General features: G+C 39.9%; 1 protein-coding gene across 8 annotated transcripts in view; it reads left to right on the top strand.

Moving 5' to 3' along the window:
* GRM3 (glutamate metabotropic receptor 3) overlaps positions 1-25,254 on the top strand; it is a 106,759-nt gene that overhangs the window by 78,176 nt on the left and 3,329 nt on the right. For all 8 annotated transcript variants that reach the window (XM_035315211.1, XM_035315202.1, XM_035315222.1 and 5 more), the window contains 2 exons: positions 16,072-17,138; positions 22,888-23,062. In XM_035315211.1, coding sequence (XP_035171102.1) covers positions 16,072-17,138; positions 22,888-23,062 — 1,242 coding nt within the window. The remainder of the gene's footprint in view (positions 1-16,071; positions 17,139-22,887; positions 23,063-25,254) is intronic.

Here is a 25,254-nt window from a genome sequence, read left to right as displayed (position 1 = left end):
TTTGGACTTTCAAGGAGATGTAGGCTGGTTTACCTACTTGATCTTCCTATGCTCTTTGTTCCCTCCTAAAGGCACAAGTACAACACTTGATGTTCTGAATCATGATGCTTTTCTGCTGATAGAGAGATGCTGGTTCAAGAGGCTGTTAGCTTGTATTACCAGAACAACAAAGACGTGCTGAACAAAAGCAAAGGGCTCCACAGGAGAGAGCATGGAGTAAACTCAAATTCGCACAGGTGCCCAGGCACTTCTTGGTGGAGAGGAGTGCACAGGGGGCTCTTGAGTGGGCTGTGATCCAGGGATGAGCACCAAAACAAGGCAGAGCTCCAAGGATCCAGAAACCCCCTTCCCTCTGAGGGATGGGGAGGCATATGCAGAAACCAGCTCCACTTTTTTTTTTTTTTTTTTTTTAAACTCCCTTAAGCCACCAGAATGAATCAGAAAAGCAGTATTATGTTTGCCCACAGCTACTATAGTGAACCTCAATATCTGACGTGCCAGGACGTGGAACATCAGCACAGACAGTGCGAAAGAGGTGTCACTGCTTAGGAAAAAGAGACAGGGAACTGCATAGATGTGCTCTGCATGTTGCTCCTGGTCTAGCTGCTCCTCCAGGACAAAAGCTACTTGAGCAAACCTTGCTCATATCAGACAGCATCCTCTCCTGTGGGTAAACAGAATGATCACTTAAAATGAGAAATGGATTGTAAAAGTCAGGTCTGATTTGTCCCCTTTCACCCACTGGACTTTATGACTTTTTTTTATTCCTGCCTGCCCCTACATTTCTCTGTGAGGTTTATTTTCTTTTCTGCCTCCCCACTCACATACAAATGTCGTGAAATTGAAACACAAACTTGCCTTCTTGTTTTCTCTTGAACACTGCTGACTTCTGTGGTGGGAAAATACTTTCACAGGCCATTTCTGTGGTAATCCTTCCACTTTAATAGGAAAGAGCTTAAAGTCATGCTCTGCAACAGGCAGATGTTACCTTACTTCTGAGCACAGGGACACTGCAAAGGTCCCTGCTCTGGGATTTAGCCTTAAAAATGTCCTGTCAGAAGTCCACTCCAAAGCTCAGTGTCCTACAAGGCTTTCATGAAGTACAGATGAACAAATTATGTGAATGCAGATTACAGATGCATAAGCTTCAAAGGCCAAGTGCGTTTTAACAGCACAGAATACCCACCGGCAGACATGCAGACTAAAGCTAGAGCACAATCCCAGACTCTGCAACAGACAGCCCTGCTGCTCCATCATCTCACCCAAAGAGCTCCTGCTCATCAGATCAGATCCCCTTTGACTCCCACACTCAGACAGTCAGTCCATGTGGATCTGCAGTCTTTCCTTTTTGCTAATTTACCCCTCCAAGAAGAATCTGTGCAGAAATCTTTTGCTTATCTCTTCCTAAAGAGTATGGGTTTAACTCTTCCCTAAAGAGCTTTCAGTATGTGTGCATGTTCATATATATATGTATTTTGTTTTTATACATGTATATTAACATACATATATATTTATGTGTGCATAGGATAGACTCATAATTTATAAAAGCATACAGCAGAAGAATAAATCAGGTTGGAAGGGACCCCAGGAGGTCATTAGTCCAACGTACCTCTAAAAACAAGGTCAACTGAAAGATGAGACCAAATTGTTCAGGGTTTTACAGATGTAACCTGGCTGAAATTAAAATGTAACCATTTTGCTGTGGAAACATTTTATCCTCTCGCTTAGGCTGGAGGTATCACAATGGCAAACAATCAGATCTGCACCCTGGATGCCTTCTGTGCCAAGCACAGTAGCATGTAAGTTGCATACGTGGTGAACTGCCAGCAGGATGCAGACATTGCCACCTCTAGGGCACAACTACCAAATAAAACTTCCATTATAATTTCTCTTGCCATTATAGTAGGTCTGCAACCTACCTGTTAATGGTGTCAGTAGTCAGAGACCATCATAAAATGTAGCCTGTTCGTGCTTTCATTTGGTGCTACTTAACACTAATTGGCCCAAGTGAGCAGGGGCAGAAGCGGAATTCTGTTCTCACCTCCTGAGACAAGATCCAGTAGCAGAGGCTGAGGTTTGCTGCCTCATTCCTTCCCAAGCACAAGGTATTTCTGTCTGCTGCCATCACTCTGCTCTCTGACCAGGGCACCATGGACAAGAAGATGGGAAATGCAGTGTTGGCAAGACACAGAGCAGCAATAATTTGTTGTAGTCCTCAGAAAGACTGGAAGAATGCTGCCTTTGGCCTTCACCCAGGTGGGTGTCGTTCCTGGAAAGTCTGCAGAAACTAGTCCAGGTTCATTAAAACAGCATATTTAGGTGAAGATGCCTTGACATGCCTAAAATAACAAGCAGTTCTCCATTCTGTTTTCTTCTAATCCAGTATTTATAAAAGCCACAAGTTCATCTGAACTATGAAAAAAAAAAAAAAAAAAAAAAAAAAAAAAAACATGAATTTAAATAGTCCCTGCCTTGCATGCAACTTATAGTCAGCTTTGTTCACATTATTGAAGTAGCCTTAGGCATCTTATAAATCTATAGGATGCCCAGGTGTGTAAATGAGAATGAGATTAAACACCCTGTGTTTATACAGCAATGCATGACTGAAAACTGAGCAGTGCTTTTCTTTCAAATCACACATTTGAGAGACAGAAGGCTCAGTAACCTAATTTCTCTAAATCACAGACTTTATGTGTTTGCCTGCTGTCTGTTTTATAATAGTTATTATTTCATCTTTTGTTTCACTGGCAAATGCCATATGAATCCCAAGCACCTGGGACTTGCACAGCAAAAGTGCTCAGAGGAGCAGGAGGGCTCAGGCAGCCTTTCCATCCACCAGCCAAGCACACTCACTTTTCCAGTCCTATGTCTCCACAACCCTGGAAATACCATAGGATTATGTTATTATTCTTCATACAGATTTGCCTGTGTAAGAATTCACATGTAACTGAAAAGCTGTTGGGGTTGCTTCTTGTGACCTGGAAGAGAAAGGTATCATATCAGAAAAAAAAAGTCTGGTTCAGGATTCCTGTTCCTTACTTTTTAATATTTAACTTGGCTCTGAAAAGCCCAGAGGATGACCACATTCTGTGTTACCTCCTATAGAAGAGTACTTTAGCACTTCCAGAGGTAATCTCAGTATTACTCTCATGGTGAGGTGCTGTTGTAGCAGCTAGAAAAGGCAGGGACTGCACTCAGATTATGACAATGACAGTATTAATGAAGATGACAACAAGGATAAGGACATAAGTAAATTGCATAGGGACATAACAGGACAATGTGACACACTGGAAAGACAAACTGCTCCTTTGGGCAATCCAGGTGTGTTCTGGACTTCCACTGTCCCAGAGAAAAAGGTCTTTTCAAAAGATGATGCAGAAAACCACAGAAAGTCACAAACTCAGATGGCTAGTCCCAAAAATAAATGTTGCTTTTTTTTTTTTACCAAAACTCTATTTTTGACAGCTAATAATTGTGCTAGAAAGGCAGAACTGAAAGCATCTTGTACAGAAAAATATTTTTTCTCCTGCAATATCTTAATATCACCTGGAAGACATTTGCTTCACCTGTTAGAGTGCATTGCAAAGATATCCTGAGGCTCATCTGACTAAAGGGGATCTGGTACCAAACCAACACAGCTACATTAATGTGACACTAACCTTCAGAGTAGCCGGGTGCTGCAATCTAGACATAGATCCTGAATCCCACATGACTTACACATAGCACATTTCCAGGTAAACCAGCCACAAGCTGACTGCTGTACTTGTCCTCATTAAACTACAGCCCAGATAAGCACATAAATCTATTCCAACTTTCTGCAAAGCCTGAGCTATTCACTTCAAGCTTGTCTCTGCCTATTTCCAACTCAGTACAGAAATAATAGGCTTAGTGATACAGTCGTGTTTCTTTGTCTGAAAGACTGAATCATTTAAAAAGGGAGAAAAGAACTCAACCCAACCCCAAAATATTCCTTGTGGGTTGTTGTTTTTTTTTTTTGGGGGGGGGGGGGGGTTGTAGTTTTGTTTTTTTTTTTTCACTAACATATTTTTTCTCAAAAATTTATATCTACCCTTTCCCTTTGTGTAAATGATCTCATGAATCAAAAGAAATACTTAGTTTCAGAGGAATGACTAAAGGGATTTTCAGATCCTAACACAAATTTATCTTTCTTATTCATGCAAGTATTTTTACAAAAAAATAAAAAAATAAAAAAATCACTCAGGCCAATATATCCCACCTACCTTCTAAAACTGAATTCTTAGAAGCAACCAGCTCTGCACTGTCATGGGGCAGAAACTCCTTTTCTGTAAGAGCACTCTTCACAAACTGACCTTCCACATGATTCCCATCAACTGCAAACTCGATGGAACTGGCAGAGAAATGTGTTCAAGGGTCACTTTCTTTCATTTCCTCATCTGTTAGATCCACATTTCTAAACACCTCTAAAAGCATTTCAGAGAATGTCTGCTTTGGCATCACTGCAATATTTATGGGTATTTTGTTAGCAGATACAGGATATAATGTAAAAAGATATTTCATTGCTATTATCTGGGTGAGTCATTTCCTTGTGTTTTCTTCTTCCTGCCATGAAAACATATTTTGTTTGAGGATGTAACCAGTGAATACAAAGAAGGCTAAAATTCTTCAAGGCAGCAGGAAGAATACACATATTCATGCACAGGGGTATCAGAGCAGAGAAGCTTCTAAAAAATTGGCCACAAAACCCCAGCTGGAGCATGGTTCAGTCACAGAAGACATCCTTTGATTCATTTTCTCGCCTCTCATTCCAGCCACAGAGCAGTAAGTCAAAAGCAGTTCAGCTGCTCACCATAGGGATGCAAAGGGGTTCAGTAGTAAGCCACAGTGGTGATTTCTCCAGATATAAGTTTTTAATCTTGAGGCATATAAATCATAAACTAAGATCATTAAGTTGTCTTATAGGGTCTATGCACCCAAATTCACTAATTCTTCAGTCCATAAGAACAGCACTGAGACAGAAGCAGTGGTGATGTGAAGAGTGGCTGCTATCACCCAGTAAATAGAAAGCAGAGGTTCGTGTGCCTCCCACTCTGAAAGACCCAGCCACCCCAGTCTTACATCCACTTTTCATGTCCTACAGTTTTGCTTTTCTTGTTACAAGCCTGTCTTTCTACTTGCCAATACATGAATCATCTCATCTCTTCTAGTCTAATGGCACATATATATCTATCATTTTCCCTGCTGAAGAAGTTCAAAAAGTACTTCTGAAAGCTGAGAGACACTCGCTAAATGTGTATGTGCTATCACTCCTCACTTCAACAGAGGTTTCAAGCTGTACATTTTCCTATTTGCTGCTATGCACAGATTCCAGACAATTTGGTGGACAATAGAATAAGCTAATGCAGCAATTCCTTTGTACATATAAAATATTTATCACTTCTGTGTCTGAAATGTGAGTCTCAGCTAAGACACATTACTCTTAGCCACAGTAAGAAAAACTCTGTGCTCCATAGAGACAGGGAATATCTTAGTGCAAAAAACTGGGTGAAACACAGCCCTGAACAAAGTCTTCACACAGAATGTGTCCCAGAAATCCTGTGTAATCCCATGGCTGAGAATGTACGCACTTTTGGGGTAGAAAGTGATTTGTGTTAGCTGCATCTGATGTCACTTTGACTCCATGCCACATTATCAACCACACTCTCATATGGGAAGGTTGCATCAGCAGATGCACACACGTGTACACATACACAGATGTACATGCACACTCCCAAAAGCACTCACTTACTGTTCCTTAAAATTCTAATTTAGTAAACCCAACTAGTATTACTTCATGTATGATCACTGATTTTGCATTAGCAAAATGTAGTAAACAGCAAATCCAAAAGCAGCAATCTTTCCCTATAGAATGGGAGGGAGAACCTCCTAGTTTTCAGCAGCAATACTGGTGAGTTAGGGCATCCATGACCAGAAGGTCCCAAGAGACAGAGTAATTCTTTTCTCCATTTTTCCTTTGCTCCCTTTCTTCCAGAAGACTTTAAAGTCCTTGAAACTTCTTGTTTTTTCCTTTGTCTTTTCACCATACACAGGATGTTTTGCATATGCTGTATATATGTTCTTCTTTCTCTTGATTATCCTAAAAAACAACCCTGTCCTGTTTCCAAGCTTGAATTCATTTAGTGAGCAGCAACGGATCCTTTGTGTGTGTACATCTGGAGCCTCAAGGCATCTTCCTGTGCTTCAGCTACAGAACTCTCCTACTCTCTTCCATTGGGAAAACTTTCTTTGTGATTCTTTACATTTTACAATTAGTCTTAAATTTACTACAGAACATTAGAAAATGCTTGATCGTATGCAAATGTAGCTGGGTATGCTGAACTCTTCCAGTCTAGGCAGCAATGACTTAGCTGCTTGCACCAGCAGAAAGTTGGGCTTTTATGATCCCTTCCTATGTTCCTTTGATGTAAGTAACCATATGTCATGTGACCCTCAGTCTTGAGAATGAAAGATATAGCAACAAGCAAATTTTACCTACAGAATTTCCAAAAGTTTTTTTTTGTTGTTTCTTTGTGTTTTTTTTTGTTTGTTTGTTTGTTTTTCTTTTTGTTTTTTTTTTTTTCCATGATGTTTATGTATGGCCCTGGTGGATGGAGCAGCTGATCATTGCTCCAAATCTTGATTGACATTCAGTAGATTTTTCAACTGGATGACAGACCTCCACCAGACAGTGGCAAAAAAGACACTGTTATGAAGCTGCTACTGGGAACTGATTAAAAATAAATAAATAAAAAGTACTGAAAAAAATATGTTAAACTTCTTCTATTACATTTACACATGTATTTGAATAAATAGATAATGGCTAGTAACTGAAAGTTCAGTCCTGTAACTGACAGAATAATTTGGAAAAAATAAAAAATAAAAAATCTTAAAGACTCTTTAGAAAGGAAAATATCTCAAGCCAGATGAGTGTTTGAGGCAGTGCTGTTAGTATTCTTTCTAGATCTCGGAAACTCTTTATCAGTCTAAACCTATCAATGTGTCTCTGCTTCAACCATTAAACGGGCAAATAAATCAACATTTTCTTTTTACATTTTCCCCGAGGTCCAGTGATTGCTGTTGCTGAACTGATTCATTGGAGCAAAACATTAGCAAAAATGATTCTGTGCTCTCAGTTTTATCTTTTCTTCCTGAAAGCAGAAGAATTTGCAAGTATTAATAGACATGCAGCTTGCATGTTGTAGGATAATGCACACCAGTGAACACTGATGATGCTGGGAGAGGTGATGTGGTTCCTGCATAGCTGGTGTGTGATATGCATGAATAACATCAAAATCTAGGTGTTCTTATCCTTTATCTCACTATCTTTATTGAAATTCATTGTTGTGAGCACCCACTTTCACATCTAGATTGGCTGACTCAGCATTTGGTCATTCACGAGACACACTCTGTGTGACTTAACCTGTCATTTTATTAGATGTGTATTTCTAGCTATTGCATTATTATATGGAAATGAGGAAGAAAAAAAAAAAAAAAGAAAGAAAGAAAGAAAGAAGAATCAAATTCTACACAGGGAGATGGATCACATTTGATGTATGCAGGGGGCCTAACCAAAAGCATTACTTGGATGATTTCTCCATCACTGTCCAAAATTCAGCTCAGCCAGCTTTCATATCTTCCTTAACATAACTAGTTTTTTTTGTTTTGTTTTTTTTTTTGTTTTTTTTTTTTGCCATAATAAGAGAAGTATCAATAGTGAAAGCTCCTCACTTTCCCAATCGCAACAGTTTAGCCAGAGCTCACCTTTGGAAGTGCTTATTTATTCCCACTGATTCTAGGAGTTCTGTAAAACTACACAGACGATGTAAACATCCTGATTAAGTTTAAATTAAATAAATATAAGCCACTTTTTTTTCCTATGCATTTTACAGTCACAGAGAAATATCTGATCCTCTGCAGAATCTTAACCATAGGATGCATGAAACATTTCCATTTCCAGCTGAACTCCAGGTTTTCTTTGTTGGTCTTCCACCAGATGTGCCAAATGTTATGCCTGAGCTGCATAACATATCTGAGCATAAAGATTGCTTTTTGTGTTTCACTATAGGATTATTTCTTTATTCAAGCTTTGAACAATCCTACCACTCCTTTATTTCCACAAAAGGTTCAATAAATTTGAGCTTCAGTTATTTCAAAAAGATGCTCTCATTAGAATTCACTGCTTCATGGTTTTATCTTCCTACTGGAAATACAATTTCATTTGGCAAATTGCCTTATTATTAGCAATTTGTAGGGTGATTGCTGAGAGTTTTCAGCAGCATTTTAACAAAAATAATAGCATAGAGTCATAAGATTTGTAAGAAGAGGCAATACTTTTATTAGACTGCCCACAAAAAAAAAGCTTTTGGCATAATGTATTGTTGTTGCATCTTGTCTTGCATCTTCATCAGGGCCTTCTGTTTCCAAACTATATATTTTTAAAGAAGCAAACAAAATGCTGTAATCAATCACTCTGCAAATAGATAGTAATGAGACACTTTGCAAAGTGAAATTTTGTTTCCAAAAAGGAAATAAAAACCTGATATACTGAAGTCCAAGCAGAGTTGTTCCTTTGAAATATTTGAAGATCAAATTTATTGAGCAATTTTTCTGATGACCTAATGGAGCTACCTTGTGGCTGAAAGCTTGTGCACTTCTTCCATCTATAGACTGGTCTAATGAAAAAATACAAGCCTGAAATTTCTTGAATTTTAGACCATCACATCTGCAGCATTACTACTACTAAATACAATTATAGCATTCTAAGTAATTAAATCTATGACAACCCACCTGATTTGGGAGTGTTTTTGTGTGATGTCAATTAGGAAATAATTACCAGAGGTAAAGTTTGGTTCTGATCTCTAAGGGCAAAATATCTAGCTGAATTATTCAGAGCACTGTCTAGAAGCACCTCTCTAATCCTCAAATCCCCACAGAGGAGAGAATGTTTTAACCACCTTCCTTTAATATTTTAAAATCTGAATCTATTCATGTTTCCTTCAGGCTGACAAAGAAGGACAAAAAAAAAAAAATGTTAGCTATTCAATACTTCTTTATCCACCAGCTACTGTATGCAATCTGGGGGGTACAATTAGCACGTTACAGAATGGTGCCTCCAAAACCAGTAAGATTCATGTCCCTGTATCTTAACCAAGTACACTCAGTTTGTCTCAAAGCAAGTGAATTTAAAATAAATAAATAAATAAAAATGCAACATCAAACTCCTCCAGCCACACCAGAGAGGCACTGAGAAACAAAGTGTAAGGCACATCACACTTCCCATTGCTGAGGTTAAATAATAATGTCTTTCACACAAAAGTCCACATCAAGCACAGGGAATTCCTAACCCCTAGAATGCAGAAAGTCTCAACCAAAATCTCAAGGTCTGAATGCAATGTTAATGTTCTAGCAAGTGCCAGATAACTGCCAGGGCATTTCAAAAGATACCAAAGGCCAGCCCAGAACTTGTGGTTCCAGCTCCCATGCTTTTGTTCTGTCACCCTAACAATGGTCATAATTCTTCATAATGGGATTGGGTTCCCCTTGCTTATGTTTACAAAGTAACTAGTTGGCCTGAGGGAGAAGTTAGACAGTTTAAAGTCATGGTTTAATTTCCTTTGTAATTACAAGTTGATTGCTAGTATAAATTACCCTGCATGCATTTTGCCTCTCGTGCCAGCCATTTCCTAAAGTGGATAATCTTAAATTAAAAATTAAAAGAGTGGTATCAATCAAAAGGCACTGCTATGTTGGAAACTCAAAATTCATTCATATCAGTTGTCAACCAAGTACAGATAAGGGAAAAAAGAAAAAAAAAAAAAAAAAAAAAAAAGACAGCTTGGATGTTGTTTATTGTTTTGTTTTGCTTTTCAAATTCTTGATTTATTTTCTAGTTTCTAATGCAACTTTAATGAACAAACTTCAAGAAATTTTAATTTCAGGGGATATATTTTGTATTTTTAATGGAGAAATATAGTGGTTGTTAAGTATTTAGAAGTTTTTGCCTTCTGTGTCTCAAAACAGTGAAACACAAATCCTTTAATTAAGTAGAAATCCCCTTTTTATTTCTCTAAAAAACAAAAGTGATTTCCTAATGAAAAACATCTCGATGAAGGGTTGTAACTTAACATCAAATACATTTTCCCTGAGACTTAAGGACAAATCTTATGCCCAAGAGCTGCACAAGCAAGGGGACAACACATACCTGAAGCTGTAAAACATTACACTTGGGGGAAGTGTTTCATAAGAAAGGTAGCTAGGGAATTTCACCTTTAGCCAAACTGAGGAGAATGACAAGGTAAATGCATTCCTCTAATCTTTCAGACCCTTCTTAGTTTCTTTTGCCAGTCTCCACTTTACTTTTCTCCAAGACCTTTCTCTCTGATAGTCCCCGCAGCAGTCACAGCAGCTTGTGGGGGCCGCTTGCAGGAGATACGTCTTCCCAGGTGCTTTGCAGAGAGCTTGTACAAGTTGCTGTCACTTGGCTCAACCAGCTGTAGGTCTTTCTGGTCCAACTGACAGGGTGATATTCATCTCACCCAACTCACTCAACCCAACATCTCACCTGGACACCTTTACTGTGGGTGTATCTGAGCTAGTCACTCTCATTATGGTTTGCAGAAAAAAAAAAATAAAATAAAAAATAAAAAATAAAAAATGGGTACAGTTCAGCTGACTCTAGAAGAACCCTAGAAATACCTCTATTTTCTAGAATAGGAACTGGGGACACCTAATTCATATGAAGATAACTGAGTGGTAGACTTTTGCAACTAGTCCCGGAGAAACATTTCTGTGTTTGAGTACTGCAAACCCTAGGAGGGTCTGTGATGTGTTAAAAGTCCTTACAGCAAGTGATTTTCTAAACTGAGGGAGGAATCAAAGAGCTGAATGGAAAATAGGTAGACACAGAAAGGAAAAGTGCATTTGTAGAAGACTAATCAAGGGTGGTTGTAACCAGCTGCAACCCTGTGCCCCTCTCACAAAATATCCTGAAATTGCCCAGGTTTCTACACATTTTCGTGTACCAGACTTCTCCATCCTGCCTAAGCTGTTTCTGAGTAAAGCTGAGCCAAGAGATAAGGCATACAAATGCTTGCACATCTTTTTTTTGAATGAGAAGAATCAATACTACACGTGACCCAAACACATCCAGAAATAATGGTGTGTAGGTTATAAGTGACTGCTCGTCTGTGTGAAAGCTGATATTTTAAGCCCATTCATTCATTATTAATTGCGGAGAGGTACAACCGAGTGACACCTCACTCTGAGTATTCCTTACGCCGACTTTCCAATTGCCAAATTTCAGTGTCTGTCCTGCCAATCAAGTGTGAAACCAGCTGCATTATGCTGAGATAGAAACAAGAGTGGGCAGATCAGGTCTCCATTACTCGGCCTGAATGTTCAGCCAAGCAGGAATAAGTCACTTTGACCTCAGCAAACAAAATCTAGCTAAAATTAAAAGAAAGATAAAAGAAAATTAAAATATATATGGAGTCTTGTGGTCCTTTGTGATACTTTTCAAGATAAGACATCATGCATGCAGATGAGTCTGTTGAACAAACAAACCATATCCTGTTATTACATTATTACCATGGCTTTTCCTTACAGTGTTTTAGTAAGGCATTGCCCAGGATATGCGACAGGAAGGCACAGAGGGCATCAAAATTATTTTTCCATTGAATACATAAATGTCTTGTTTTGCTGTCTTTTTCAGCACTTTCTAGTGAGAGTGAAGAAGTTTTACTCAGCTTTCCAGAAACTCCCATCTGTTCTCTCTTTGTATTTGCACTTGTTTTTAATCCCCACGATCTCCTTAAAATCTATTGGCTGAAAGTCTTTGGGGCCAACAGGCTGTTGAAGAAAGTGCCTTTGGTGCACACAATAGTCTTTTCTACATTTCTTTCCGTACCTCATGAAATCCCACAGCTTTGCAAGCTGCTGAGCTGAAAAACTGCAGAGCCTTCATCAAGCCTTGTTATTAATGAATTGCCTCCTAGCTAGTGAGCTGTGCCTCTGATCTGTACCTTGTTTTGAAAGGATGCACTCTACAAGCACAGAACAGATGCATGTTTGATCGGCTATGAAAGATGTTCTCAGATGTAGGCATACGTGTCTTCGTTCTACCAGGAAGCATTACAGATGTTATTTTCTATAAGACAACATCTATACACTCAGCTCTGTGCCAGACACATGCAAGACTCTGTATGCAAAACATCCTTCCTGGCCCAAAGACGTCTCTGGCAAACAAAGCTCTGTCTGATTCCAAACCCATTAAGATGACGCTCAATTTATCCTAGGCTGCACTGTCCCTCAACAGTTTCCTTCTGCCTAATTAGGATTTAAACTGCTTTGCTTTTTTTCACCTACTCATCCCTCGTTGAAAGATCCTGAAGTATTTTTCACCTAACTGACACATTCTGCATCGCAACTGACACAAATGACTGCATTCAGATGCATTTCAGAAAAGATTTCCCATACCACCTCTTAAAACAATGTTTTACACACTAATTAAATCAATTCCCCCCTTCAGAACTTTCCTTCTAAATTATTTCATGTCACTAAGAGCTGTACAGCACAGACATGAAAAATTATAAAGGTTTCCAAATGAAAGTGACTGACTTGCTTCTAACTGCACATAAGCAAAAACATAATGATTTTATACTCGTGAGTTATGTGATAGAAAAGATTATACCAACCTAGGAATATAGAAATGAAATTACATAATTTATTATATAAAAGCTATGCCATATTCTTATCCATACCTGATACTAAAATAGTCATAAAGCTGCACAGTCTTTCCTCTGTTATTTGAACCTGAAGGAGTTTTGTCCCCCACTTCTATAATAACATCTTTCTCCTCTGGTAGGATTTCTTCCCTGAGCCGACAGACGTGGGCTGCCTGCACCATGGCTCCATAGGTTTCTGTCGTCTGCACTATGTGTACCGTTTTCTCCTGTTCTCATAAATGTCACTGCTCTTATATCTTCATTGCAAAACTGCTGCAAGCTGGAGTGCAAAGCATTGCTGGTTTACGTTTAAGTCATTTTAATTACCCTTTCTCTTCACTGATAACTTCTTTTATTGAATTTCTCCTGGATAACTTATTTTACTTACGGATAATTCACTTCAAGAAGTGCATGGGGAGAAGACACCAAGATACTGCTCAAAGGAGCTGAAGCTTATATTGTCAATCAGATAGCATGGATAGACCCAGAGGGTCTTGCCTCTCATCTCCCAAGGGAAGAAAACAAAACACCTTAGCCAGAACTTTGAAAAAGGTCTGCCAGAAATATGTTTTAAAGATCACAGGTTTACTTACAAAACTGAAATCTAGCTATGAAAAAATTCTCAGAGTGATCTGTGACATAGCCTTGACATTTCACCTCTGGGAAGATCATCTGCCAATGAACACAAAAAATATTCTTTTTTACCCTAGAAAATAAAATCTTATTTTCTTATGGATTTGTATTCTTGCATATAAACATATTATTTTTATTATACTCTTTAGATCCACTTTTCTGAAAATGTCTTTTTCAAAGTGGTATTACAGGATCTAGACTATGTTGATAAATATCAGTTAAAATGCCTGAGTGATTTTACATAAAATCAGTAGGTATATTAATTGCTGCCACCCAGTGGGCTCATTTGTATGCTTTGGCTCACCATAATATAATTTAATACATCGTTGTTTGGGTAAATGACTTCATCCTCTCCATTTGAAGGAGTGCCATTTATTTTCCTCTATCAGCAGCCACTAAAAATGAATGTTTCCAGCTACAAGCTGTGGTTGATCTAAAACAAATTGTCCTACAAAAATCTTTTAGTCGCATTTCTAGAGTGGAAACAGCCTCATGGAAAGTAAAATACATGTGAGCTTCAAGCTAACTGTATATGAGATTACCTGCTTTGCCTTCTGAACCTACCTGCAAAATCCAAGGCAAATACTTTGTTCTGTATAAATGACAAATACCCTAGCAGAGTTACCTGCAGCTCCACTGGTTCCACCAGAAGTCACTACTTCTCAGCACACCTCAGGACGTGGCCTGTATGACACCGAAGTGAATAAATTGGCTCTTAAAACTGGGCTGCTGTGTTAACAATTTCTACAATCTACAATTTCTACTTATATAAAGTGTTATGAATAATGAAATAAGACACTGGCAATGACAACACATTATTGAAGAGCTGTTAAGTGCTGCATTATGATTTCATTTAATGCTGCTTTTGGCTGAGAGAGCTTGCGTGCCTATGTGTGAGGAGGACGAGGGAGTGAAAGGAGGCTGCTTAGTATTCTTCTTGTTGACCTATATTTTTAATTTAGCTACTTCTTTAATTTGGAGCATGTTATTTCCAGGCAGACTGGCCATTTGGAGGAGTATTATGCTGTCCTTAATTTTTGTGCGCTCAGAGGTCTTGTTGGGCAAGACTGTAGTATAACTTGATGCCAAGAGTGAAGAAAAAGAGAAAGAGAGAAAAAAAAAAAAAAAAAAAAAAAAAAAAAAAAAAAAGTCCACTTACATACTCCTGGGTTACCCAGACTTAATTTGTAATCCTGCAAACCAAGGCTATCCATCACTGTAGTGAGGTGGCAAAATGCAACAGAGAGCAGGGATAAGAATTGGGACTTAAAAAAAGTATTGAGTCTTGGCTCAAACCAGAAGACTATACATAGAAATAAATTATTTTCCTACCTTGCCCTAAGGTAAAAAGAAGGTTGAGGAAGAAGCAAGCTTCCAGATCTAGCTCCTGGGGAGGTCCAGCTTGTGTATGAACCCTCTAACCAGGGCTTCTGTGCCAAAAAATCACTGTCCCTTTTGCTGACTTTAGTGGGAGTGCCGCAAAGTAAGGTAATGCTCTGTAGGAGAGAAAGGTAAAAGACTTTGGCCTCAGTGGTTTACAGAAGCTAAATAAATCTACTGCAACAAATCCGGAGTATCTGGAGGTTGAAATGGAGGAATATATTACATCCGTATACAATATTGCTGGTGCTCAAGCACAGCATGGGCACAGATGCAGGGAAAAAGATTTATTCCAGCAATGACAGTGGAAACACTTCTGTAACCAAAGACACTGGGAATGAAATCACCTTTATTGCTCATCAATGGAAAAAAAAAAAAAAAAAAAAAAAAAAAAAACACCCTTTTGCTTCCTGCCTATAAAGCCATTCACCTTTGATGCTACAGAAAACGACCAATAAATCACATGGTAAATGCAATTTCCTCCTACATTTTTAATAATTCTTCATCCCCTGCATGAACCTCAGCTGGAGGAAAAATAAAATCTCTCCAGAGCTTACCAGTTGGAAGTGTTACAATATTGATTTCCCACAGAAGGTCACAGATCCAGCTTGTGTTTTTTTCGCCTATTCCCCAAACAAGATATAAGACCAAAGCAGCACATGTTGGGAAGTTCAGACCAGACAAGAAATGATATAAAAATGGTAAAACTGAAGCAAAATAGAAGGGATTCTTAAATTCCTAAAACATAAGGAGAAGTTAAGAAGACATAATAAGAAATTGTTGAGAACTTCATAGTTACTTTATCATCATTACCACTAATATACTCATTTCAAAAACTGTTGGTCTAAAAACTGATGTTTATGGATTTAATATTTAATAAATTTAACATTTCTTATTTTATGATAGTTGAATTTCACCAAATAACTCTGAGTCTGAATTAGAAGCAGACTGACCTCTTTCTTTCCAGAAATAATGTGAAAGGTTATGATTGTGCATGCTAGGGGAAAACATGGGAGAATTCATTTGTACGTAGGGTAAAAGGATAAAGACATTGGAAATCTAACATAACTCACCATACGTACAACTATTTCTCATTCAATCAAGTGAAATAGAGTTCTATTATTTGAGGATTTTTTTTCTTCAAATTTCAAACAATGCAAAAAAAAATCTCAGGCAGATACTGACCTCTTGACTTACCTGTTGGCACTTGAATTGGACTCTGTAAGCAGTCTGGTGGCTATGCTTCCCAAAGAGACAAAAAGTCAGCTGCTGTTCTGATACTAATTCTCTCTCTCTTTTTTTTTTTTTTTTTCCACAGCTCCATTCAACCCTCCCAACGCTGCAGACAGTATGGTCAAATTTGATGCCTATGGAGATGGGATAGGCCGATACAACGTGTTCAACTTCCAGTACACTGGAGACAGATACTCCTACGTGAAGGTTGGTCACTGGGCAGAAACCTTGTCACTTGAAGTGGACTCCATCCACTGGTCGAGGAGCTCTGTCCCTGTCTCGCAGTGCAGTGACCCCTGTGCTCCTAACGAGATGAAGAATATGCAACCAGGAGACGTCTGCTGTTGGATTTGTATTCCCTGTGAAACATATGAGTACCTGGCTGATGAATTCACCTGTGCAGACTGTGGGCCAGGAAAATGGCCCACAGCTGACCTGACTGGCTGCTATGACCTACCAGAAGACTACATCAAGTGGGAAGATGCTTGGGCAATAGGTCCTGTTACCATTGCATGCCTGGGCTTTATTTGTACTTTTATGGTCATTGCAGTGTTTATCAAGCACAACAATACTCCCCTTGTCAAAGCCTCTGGCCGTGAACTGTGCTACATATTGCTCTTTGGGGTCTTCCTGTCATACAGCATGACTTTCTTCTTCATAGCCAAGCCTTCTCCAGCTATCTGCACCCTGCGTCGTCTGGGGCTAGGAAGTTCCTTTGCTGTCTGCTACTCTGCCCTCCTGACAAAAACAAACTGCATAGCCAGAATATTTGATGGTGTTAAGAACGGTGCCCAAAGGCCTAAGTTCATCAGCCCCAGCTCTCAGGTCTTCATATGCCTGAGTCTCATTTTGGTACAGATTGTGGTGGTGTCCGTGTGGCTCATCTTGGAGGCCCCTGGCACCAGGAGGTACACTCTTCCTGAAAAGAGAGAGACTGTCATATTGAAATGCAATGTTAAAGATTCCAGTATGTTAATCTCCTTAACATATGATGTAATCCTCGTAGTTTTATGCACTGTGTATGCCTTCAAAACAAGGAAATGCCCAGAGAACTTCAACGAAGCCAAGTTTATCGGTTTCACAATGTATACAACGTGCATCATTTGGCTGGCCTTTCTCCCCATATTTTATGTGACATCCAGTGACTACAGAGTAAGTCTTTGGATATGTGTTTCCATAAATCACATGCACCACTTTAGAGGACCCTGTCATCATTCATTCACTAATAGCTTCTCTCAACATCCTTTGTCCCCTGGATCCCTCGCAAACAAACTCTGTTCAATGTTAATATCCACCCAAGAATATTACAAAATTTTAGCTTATTTCTAAGAAAGATGGTCTCATTTTGAATGGTGTATGTATGGCTGGAGGTGGAAAGACTTAGTACTATCACTCTGATTGTGATAGAGACAGAACATACAAATTAAAGATTCATACTAGTACATCAGTATGTGGAGCTATAGTCCTACCAGAAAAAAACAAGATCATGAGCTAGAGTGAGTCATAATGAGTTATTTGGTGGAGGTGGGCCTTAAATTAAAACTGAAGTAACTTTTTTTTTTCTGCTGTTTTGTTTTATTTTTTGTTTGTTTTTAATTTCTAACATTTTATGCTTTAATATAGAACTTTTTAGTTTCTCTGCACTTTGCAGAAGATAAAACACATACCTCGCTGAGCAGAATATATTGGTCAGGCTTCACCAACAACCTTAAAAAATACTAAATTGTTTAAATTGTCACATATTCTTGCAAAGCTTCAGGTTCAATAAAATTGTATTTTTGGACAGAAGGAAATTGTCTCAGAAAAAGATTCTGATCTGCTCCACCAGAAATCTCACAGCTATTATGATGTGAGAAGTGACTGATGGAGTTGGCCCTTACAACAAATTATACTGAATTAATTCAACTTTCTGCCCCGAAGAAGGGTAGGAGACTAACTTAGGGTGCAATTATTAACAGTAGTATGTACAAGAAATAGCATGTAAAACCAGAGACTTAATAATATCACTTAATATGCTTTTAGTGTGACCATCCTGAACCAGTATATTTAGTACTATTTTTCTCAGCTTAGGAAAGGTACTGAAAACCTCAAGAAAACAAGGGTAGATAACAAATAACCACAGTAAGACACGCAGAGTGACAGTAAAAGAGCTAAATATATTTAGTCTAGACAAGAGTAAACCCAGGGAGACATGTTCATAGACTATAAATAATTTCAAGGCAACAAAAAGAGAGAAAAGAATTATTCAGTCTCAGAAGTTAGAATGGAGAGTAATGACTTGAAGCTAATGAAGGAAAAGTTTGAGGTGGGACACTGGGGAAAAGCTCCTGACACTCAAAGTAATCAGGAAGATAGACAAAGAAGGAGGTTGCAGACTGTCACACAAGTGGGCAGCACAGGCACTAATGGTCAAGAGAAGCATGACAATTACCCAAGCAATATTTTTAGCCTCGTCTCCTGAGTGGGATTTTTCAGCATCACCCATGGGGATTTAATTTAAATAAAAGGTTCCAAATAAGCCAACTCGAGTCCTGCTGAGATAACAGAAAATGAATTTGACACCTTTTTGATATTTGCATGACATGTCAGGAACTTTTTGAAAATCCCATTCTATATGCCTACATTTTTGGCTTTCCTTTGAAAATCTCTTGTTTACTTTCCATGAAGTATCACATGTAGACTATGAATCAACTTGTGCCATCCTAATGTATACTGATACTGGTGGCATCACTAATGACCAGTCTTAGAAACATAATATTAGCAAAGAAAAAAGTAAATGCTGACTGGCTTGATATTCATTACTAGGACTCACACTTTTTTTTTTTTAAAAAAAAAAAGGGGGGGGGGGACACGACTCTTAGAAATGTATCCTAATATTTGGTGCTGGCCTCACTGTAGTTCAAAAATAGCAATAAATATGGATAGTGTGTGTGTGCGTGAGAGAGAGAGAGAGAATGATACATACATAAATATATATAGTACTAATCCCTACCAATAATGATGTGGAAATGTCCCTATATGAACCCTATGTGAGAAGCACCAGATAGCATCTCAGATGTGCTGGGATAGCATACATCTCTATGTCTTACAGATCTATCTACCAAACAATCCTGTTATTTAATTAAGGCCTCCTCTACTCTGAGAAGGGTTTATGGTATAACTGTGATTTTTATTTCTAGACTAAGCTTGCTTATATTTTCAAGACCAATATTTTTTTTTCCCTGAATAAAATGAATTTTACCAGCAAATGAAATTCTGAGGGAAGAGTTTACAGTTGAACTCATAGTGATTCAATCATGAGGTCAGCTCTGGGATTTTTCCATACACAGTTTGTCTCCCCATAAGCACTGAGGTTGGAAGGGACCTCTTAAGATTGCTTCAACCAACCTTCCCTGCTCAAAGCAGAGTTACCTGCAACAGGCTGCTCAGGACTGTGGTCAGTCGGGTGTTGAATATCTCCAAGGATGAAGACTCCACAGCCTCTGTAGGCAATCTGTGCAAACATTTGACCAACCTCTTAGTCTCCTTGTCTAAACAGAATTTCCCTTATTTCATTTTTGTGACAATGACCTTATGTCCTGCCAACAGGTACTACTAGGAAGAATCTGGCTCCCTCTTTTTTTTTTCCCACCACGAGGTTCATATACATACTGATAAGATCCATCCCAGCCTTCTCTTCTCTGAGCCTTTCTCTCAGCCTCTCCACATATGCTCCAGATCTTAATCATCTTCATGGCCCTTTGCTGCACTCGCTCCAGTAGATCCACCTCTCTTGTACTGGAGAGTCCAGAGCTGGGTACAGCACTCCAAATGTGCCTCACTAGTACTGAGAAGAGGGAAATAAATGCTTCTCTTGACCTTCTGGCAACACCCTACCTCATGTAGCCCAGGAGGCCATTGACCTATCCAGAGCTGCAAGGGCAGTTTGCTGGCTCATGATCAACTTGCTGTCCACCACAGCCCTCAGTACCTCCTCTGCAAAGCTGCTTTCCAGTTAGTTGGCTCCCAGTCCATACTGGTGCATGGGGTTATTCTGTCCAAGCTGCAGGACTCTGTTTTTCCCTTCAATGAACTTTTTGAGTTTCCTACCAGCCCATTTCTCCAGCTTGCTGAGGTCCTACGGAATCATAGCTCTGTCGTGTATCAGCCAGTCCTCTCAGTTCTGTTTCATGTTTCATTTCCAAACTTATTGAGACAAACTTATTGTCCCATCATCCCAGCTGTTAAGGAAGGTGTGAAGCTGCATTGGCATTGCATTGGATGATATATATATCATCCCCTGGGGTACAACACTAGTGACTGACTTCTGGCTGGACTTTGTGCCACCAATAAAAAGCCTTAGAGCTTGCAGCCCAGTTAGTTTTCAGTTCACCTTACTGCCCACTTATCTAGTTCTTACTTTAGTCAAGTTGTCAGTGAGGAATTTACGGGAGACAGTGACAACTACCAGCTACTTTCTCATCACCCACATTGTCAGTTATTTCCCTGTAGAAGGAGATCAGGCTGGTTAAGCAGAAATCCTCCACCTTCTGCAGGGAAGAAGACCACCTCCCAGTCCTCCCCAGGCATCCCTGCAGCTCTAGCACTGCAGAGCTGCATCCTCCCTCAGGAGCTCAGTCTGGGTTGAACCCTCTGATGTGTCAGGTATAGTTGTCCCAGCTGAGGACCATGCCCTGTGGCACATCACCATCACTCAGCACACAAATATAGCCTTCAGCATCATTTCTAACCCTCTTTTTTCTGTGTACACTTCTGCATGCTGCTGAACCTGTTAGCTGCCCAGCACTTACAGAGGGCTCCTCCCAGCACCTACAACATGAGTGCCCAACCCCCATGGGACACAAGCTCCAGGACTCTTTGATCAAGGGCAGCTGACAGCTCCTTAGCAGCTGCTGGAGGTTGGTAGAAGTCACGGCTTCCTGCAGGATTCCTTTTCCCAGCAACAGCAAGGCACTCTGATTTTCCTCAGAGACTTCCCAAGAATCCCCCACTGATCCCAGAACTAGTTCCCAGGAAGTTCCAGAAGCAGAACCCAGAAACTGCTATGTTTGGTGGCTGCACTCTCAGAAATTTAAATGAGAGCTTCTGGAAAAGACTGATGCTATTGATTTTCATGCAGAGGTCCACACTGATTTCATTGAGGAGTTATCCTTCAGAACCAAAGATACAAGGAAACCTGATATGACTAATAAGCACACATAAACTCACAGCAGCTCCAATACCTAGCACAACTGAAGGATATTTTTTTTTTTCAGCTGATTGCTTCAGACAAAACCTAAAGAAATGCAGATACACAGGAAGGGAAAAGTCTGGGAGTTCAATTGGTTATAATGAAATCAGATGTCAGAAATTGCTACTGTTTAGACAGTTTCTCCCTGCATTTTCTTCAGGGGTAATTCTGGCTGCAGGAGCTCACTCCCCTGCCTGGAAGATCCTGCCTGCTCTAGCAGGATTGCCTTGGCTCTGCCAGAACTGGGGTCTGAGGGGCCAGGTTACACCTGGAGCCTCTGAATGACACGGGTTAAAAGACACCCTGGGGGGACTATTTTTATCCCAAACCATTTCATTGATCAGGTACGTAATTGTGTTTGCACAGCTGAGCTGCTCCTAAAGGCACAGACCATATCTTGAAAATACTGGATGGATGTTTGTTTTATTAGAAGACTCCTAGTCCTATTTTACCCGTACAATGCCTGGTTCAACACCTGCTCGGAAGTGATGGCAGAGGCCTGGGGACCAAACACAGATTGGTGACCTAGAAAATGCAAAAGGTCTCCCTTTCTTATGCTGTCCCTATAGGGTCTTCCATGATCCCTCACCTCATGAGATCTGAGCATCTTTCCATTACACTTGCCACATCCACCTTTGGTAAATAGTGATTATTAATTATATGATCACACAAATTATACTCAGTGCTGACAACACACTTGGTGCTCTGTGGATATATAAAGCAACAAAATCCATTCCCTACTCCAATTTTCATTTTGCAACAACTATTTCTGACGTGGAGACGTGAGAAGCATTCCCATGGAAGAAGGCTAATCTCCAAGGACTGCAGGAGTGTAACTAAGGCAAAACGAGTCATGGATGTATGATCATTTAAATTAAGCAGTAGATTTTATGGCAGTTTAATTCAACATCTTAATTAAGGAATCTGCTTGGGAGAAAATAATATAAACTGAAAATGAGGCAGTAAACTGGCACCTAGTTGTGAAAAAAGAGGAAGATAGACAGTGACAGAAAAGCTATGCTAACAAATGGCCCAAGACAACTACTCCAAAATCCTGTAGACTTACAAAAAAATCATTTCTCAGCCCAAAGGTTCCTGCCTCAAAGCCAGGGCACCTTTCAGGGTCAGCTGGCAAATGTCACCAGTTCTTAGGCTTACTCAAATTCACACCTATGTCTCAGTAAGGGATTGATAAGGTTCTCTGATTAGGATTGAATCTGGAAGATAAAAAGGTTTTCAAATGGATGTTTCTCATGAAATATCAAATGTAACCCCACGTGAAGCACTGTGCCAGGAGCCTGGTTTCCAGTGTAGCTGGCTTTGCTCAGTTGTAGCATTACAGGCTTTACAGAGGACTTCCTGATGAAAATAATAATCAAGGGTATGGGGGTAAAAGAAAGAGACCTGTCTCTTTCTTGTGCTAAGCTGAGGGAGAACACACTTGGTCAAGTACCCTTTATAATATGCAGAGACACAGAGCACCATCAGCACCATGCAGCTCTGTTGTACGATCCTAGGATTGTGGAAGACAGGAATGAAACAGATGTTCCAGCCTGCCTGTACCAGTGCTGACTGTGGTTCCTACTGTTGTATGATGATGATGCTTCTAACACTCTGAATTTCCAAGCTTTCCACACTGAAACCTGGCCCTTTGCCCCCGCTCTCTCCCAGGTGCAGACCACCACCATGTGCATCTCCGTGAGTCTGAGCGGCTTCGTTGTGCTGGGCTGCCTGTTCGCGCCCAAGGTGCACATCATCCTCTTCCAGCCCCAGAAGAATGTGGTCACTCACAGACTTCATCTCAACAGATTCAGTGTCAGTGGGACCGGGACCACTTACTCCCAGTGTAAGTAGCAAAACCGCTGTCTTTCTGTAAGGATGTGGGGTTGCATTGGGGTAAAGGCAAAGGATGTTTTTTTTTACCAGCAAACAAAAGCCTTTTGTAGGCATGGCTGTGTACCCCATGGAAGCATCACTTTGTTTGTGTCTGGAGAGAAAAACTTCTCCTCCTCCCATGGGAATGAGCTCGGAGCCTGATCTAAAGCTCACTAAAGCCAGCAGAGAGCTTGCAGCAGGCTCTGACTCCAGCCTGTTCGGCACAAAGCAAGGGGGACCCATCGCTTGCTGTCACTCCGACAGCAGCACCAGCAACAGATTACCCTAGAGTATTCCCATCAAAATGACACTCTGGCAGGACCCAGGCCACAATGAAGCTCTGTCTCAATGCTTTTTATCACCTGAGTTAAAAAGGAAAAGCTCCAGTTCTGAAGCAAGCATGTACGAGGGATGTCAGAAACCATTTCTGTATGCTGAGTGTGAGCAACACCCTTTGTAAATGCCACAGAAGGGAAAAGCAACCGGTGCTGTGCTGCAAGAACAGCTCACCTGCTCGGCCTCCCTCCTTCCCTGTGCCTTCATCCCAAGCAGATTCACGTCTGTGATTTTGTTATGAGGCTGTCATTCTTCTGGGTGTGTTATTCAGAGATTTTTAGGGTTTAAAAAAGTAGGTCACACATGTGTCTTTTTTTTTTCCTTGTCAAACGTAACTAGGCAAGGATGGGAACACACAGCACCTTGTTCATGGAGCTCTGCAGACAGCATGCCTAACCCGCAGAGCTGGTTGAAAAACACACTGCAGCTAGAGAGAGGCAAGGAATAAGAGGGAGAAGAAAGTGAGGATGCAGAGCAAGGTTTGCCAGGAAGTTCACACTAAATATGCACTAGCCTCAGTTTTTTCAGTGTGACTTAAATTTCAAAATTTTCTAGAAATTTTGGGTATAACAGGCTTCAGACAGAATGTGGAAGGAGCTATAGACACTGCAGTGTGTCAGATGGGCAGGGATGAGGAGGTAAAGGGAACCCAGCCATCCCTGCCTCTCCCTTCCCAAACCACTCTGTGCCATGCATGCCCAGGGGCCCTTAATGAAATACAGTAGACACGTGGCCCTGCACTTCCTCCATCTCATCCAGCCCAGACTCCAGAAACCAAAATTATTATTTCTGAATACTTAAATAAAAAGAGATGAGATGACCCTAAGTGTCCGAAGTGCAGAGCACTCCGAAAGGGGCTGGACTTGCAAGACCTGTGGTTTCCCAATAACCTTTAGAAGCTTGGCCCTTTGACAAAACGGTAAGTCTCGTGTATTATTTTTGTCCCCTATGGATTTTGTCAAGATGTTTTTTTCTGATTTTTTTTAATTCCTTCATACTATTAAATAATCTAAGTCTGAAACCAATTTTATTAATGGACAATTTTGTACAGGATTGCATTTTGGAATTAGATTTTTTTATTATTATTATTTTATTTGCAATTGCTGGATAATATAGGTATGTAAGTGTGCATGCATGCAACTGAGAGATCCTCAGTCTATACCTTTAGATTAAGAGCTCACTTTTTCAAGTTTGTAAATATCTTTAAGACATTAAGGGAAGTACAAAGATCAAGTCTTACAACCTTTTGCTACTTCAGTGGTTAGAAATGTTTCCTTGTTCCTTTGCCTTTCATGCTTTCACCTGGCTGAATAAGGCGTGATGATCTCTGTCTTTTTGGACCACAACAAGACACAGAAAGGACCTGGAAGAGAGACAAAAAGTTCCATCCCATATAATAGAAAAAAAAGCAGTTCCCATCTAGGGAGATTATTTAAGGAAATAATAGTGGGAATTTGTTGTCTATCCTAACAGCAATATTTCTGAGGAGAACTCTCCCTCACACCCTTCCATTTATTTGTTAATGATTGTAATGCATTTTTTAAACTAAGTCATTCATAAACCTCCAAAACCATTGTCATACATATGGATTCTAATCCATACCATGGCACTTTCCATGCCTGCTACGAGCCTACTTCTACCTGTGCCCCTGTTCATCACTGGGTACGTTCCTTCAATGGCAGGAGGTGTACAGCAAGACAACATCAATAACAGAGCATCTATTCAAAAAAAAAAAAAAAAAAAAAAAAAAAAAAAAAATTAATTTTTCCCCAGCTCTGCGATTTTTTTTCTTTTATTGTTTTGTGGGTTTTATAAGTCATAAAATGA

This window comes from Oxyura jamaicensis, chromosome 1 (genome assembly GCF_011077185.1).
Source record: "Oxyura jamaicensis isolate SHBP4307 breed ruddy duck chromosome 1, BPBGC_Ojam_1.0, whole genome shotgun sequence".
Lineage (NCBI taxonomy): Eukaryota > Metazoa > Chordata > Aves > Anseriformes > Anatidae > Oxyura > Oxyura jamaicensis.
This window is presented reverse-complemented; position numbering and strand designations above follow the sequence as displayed.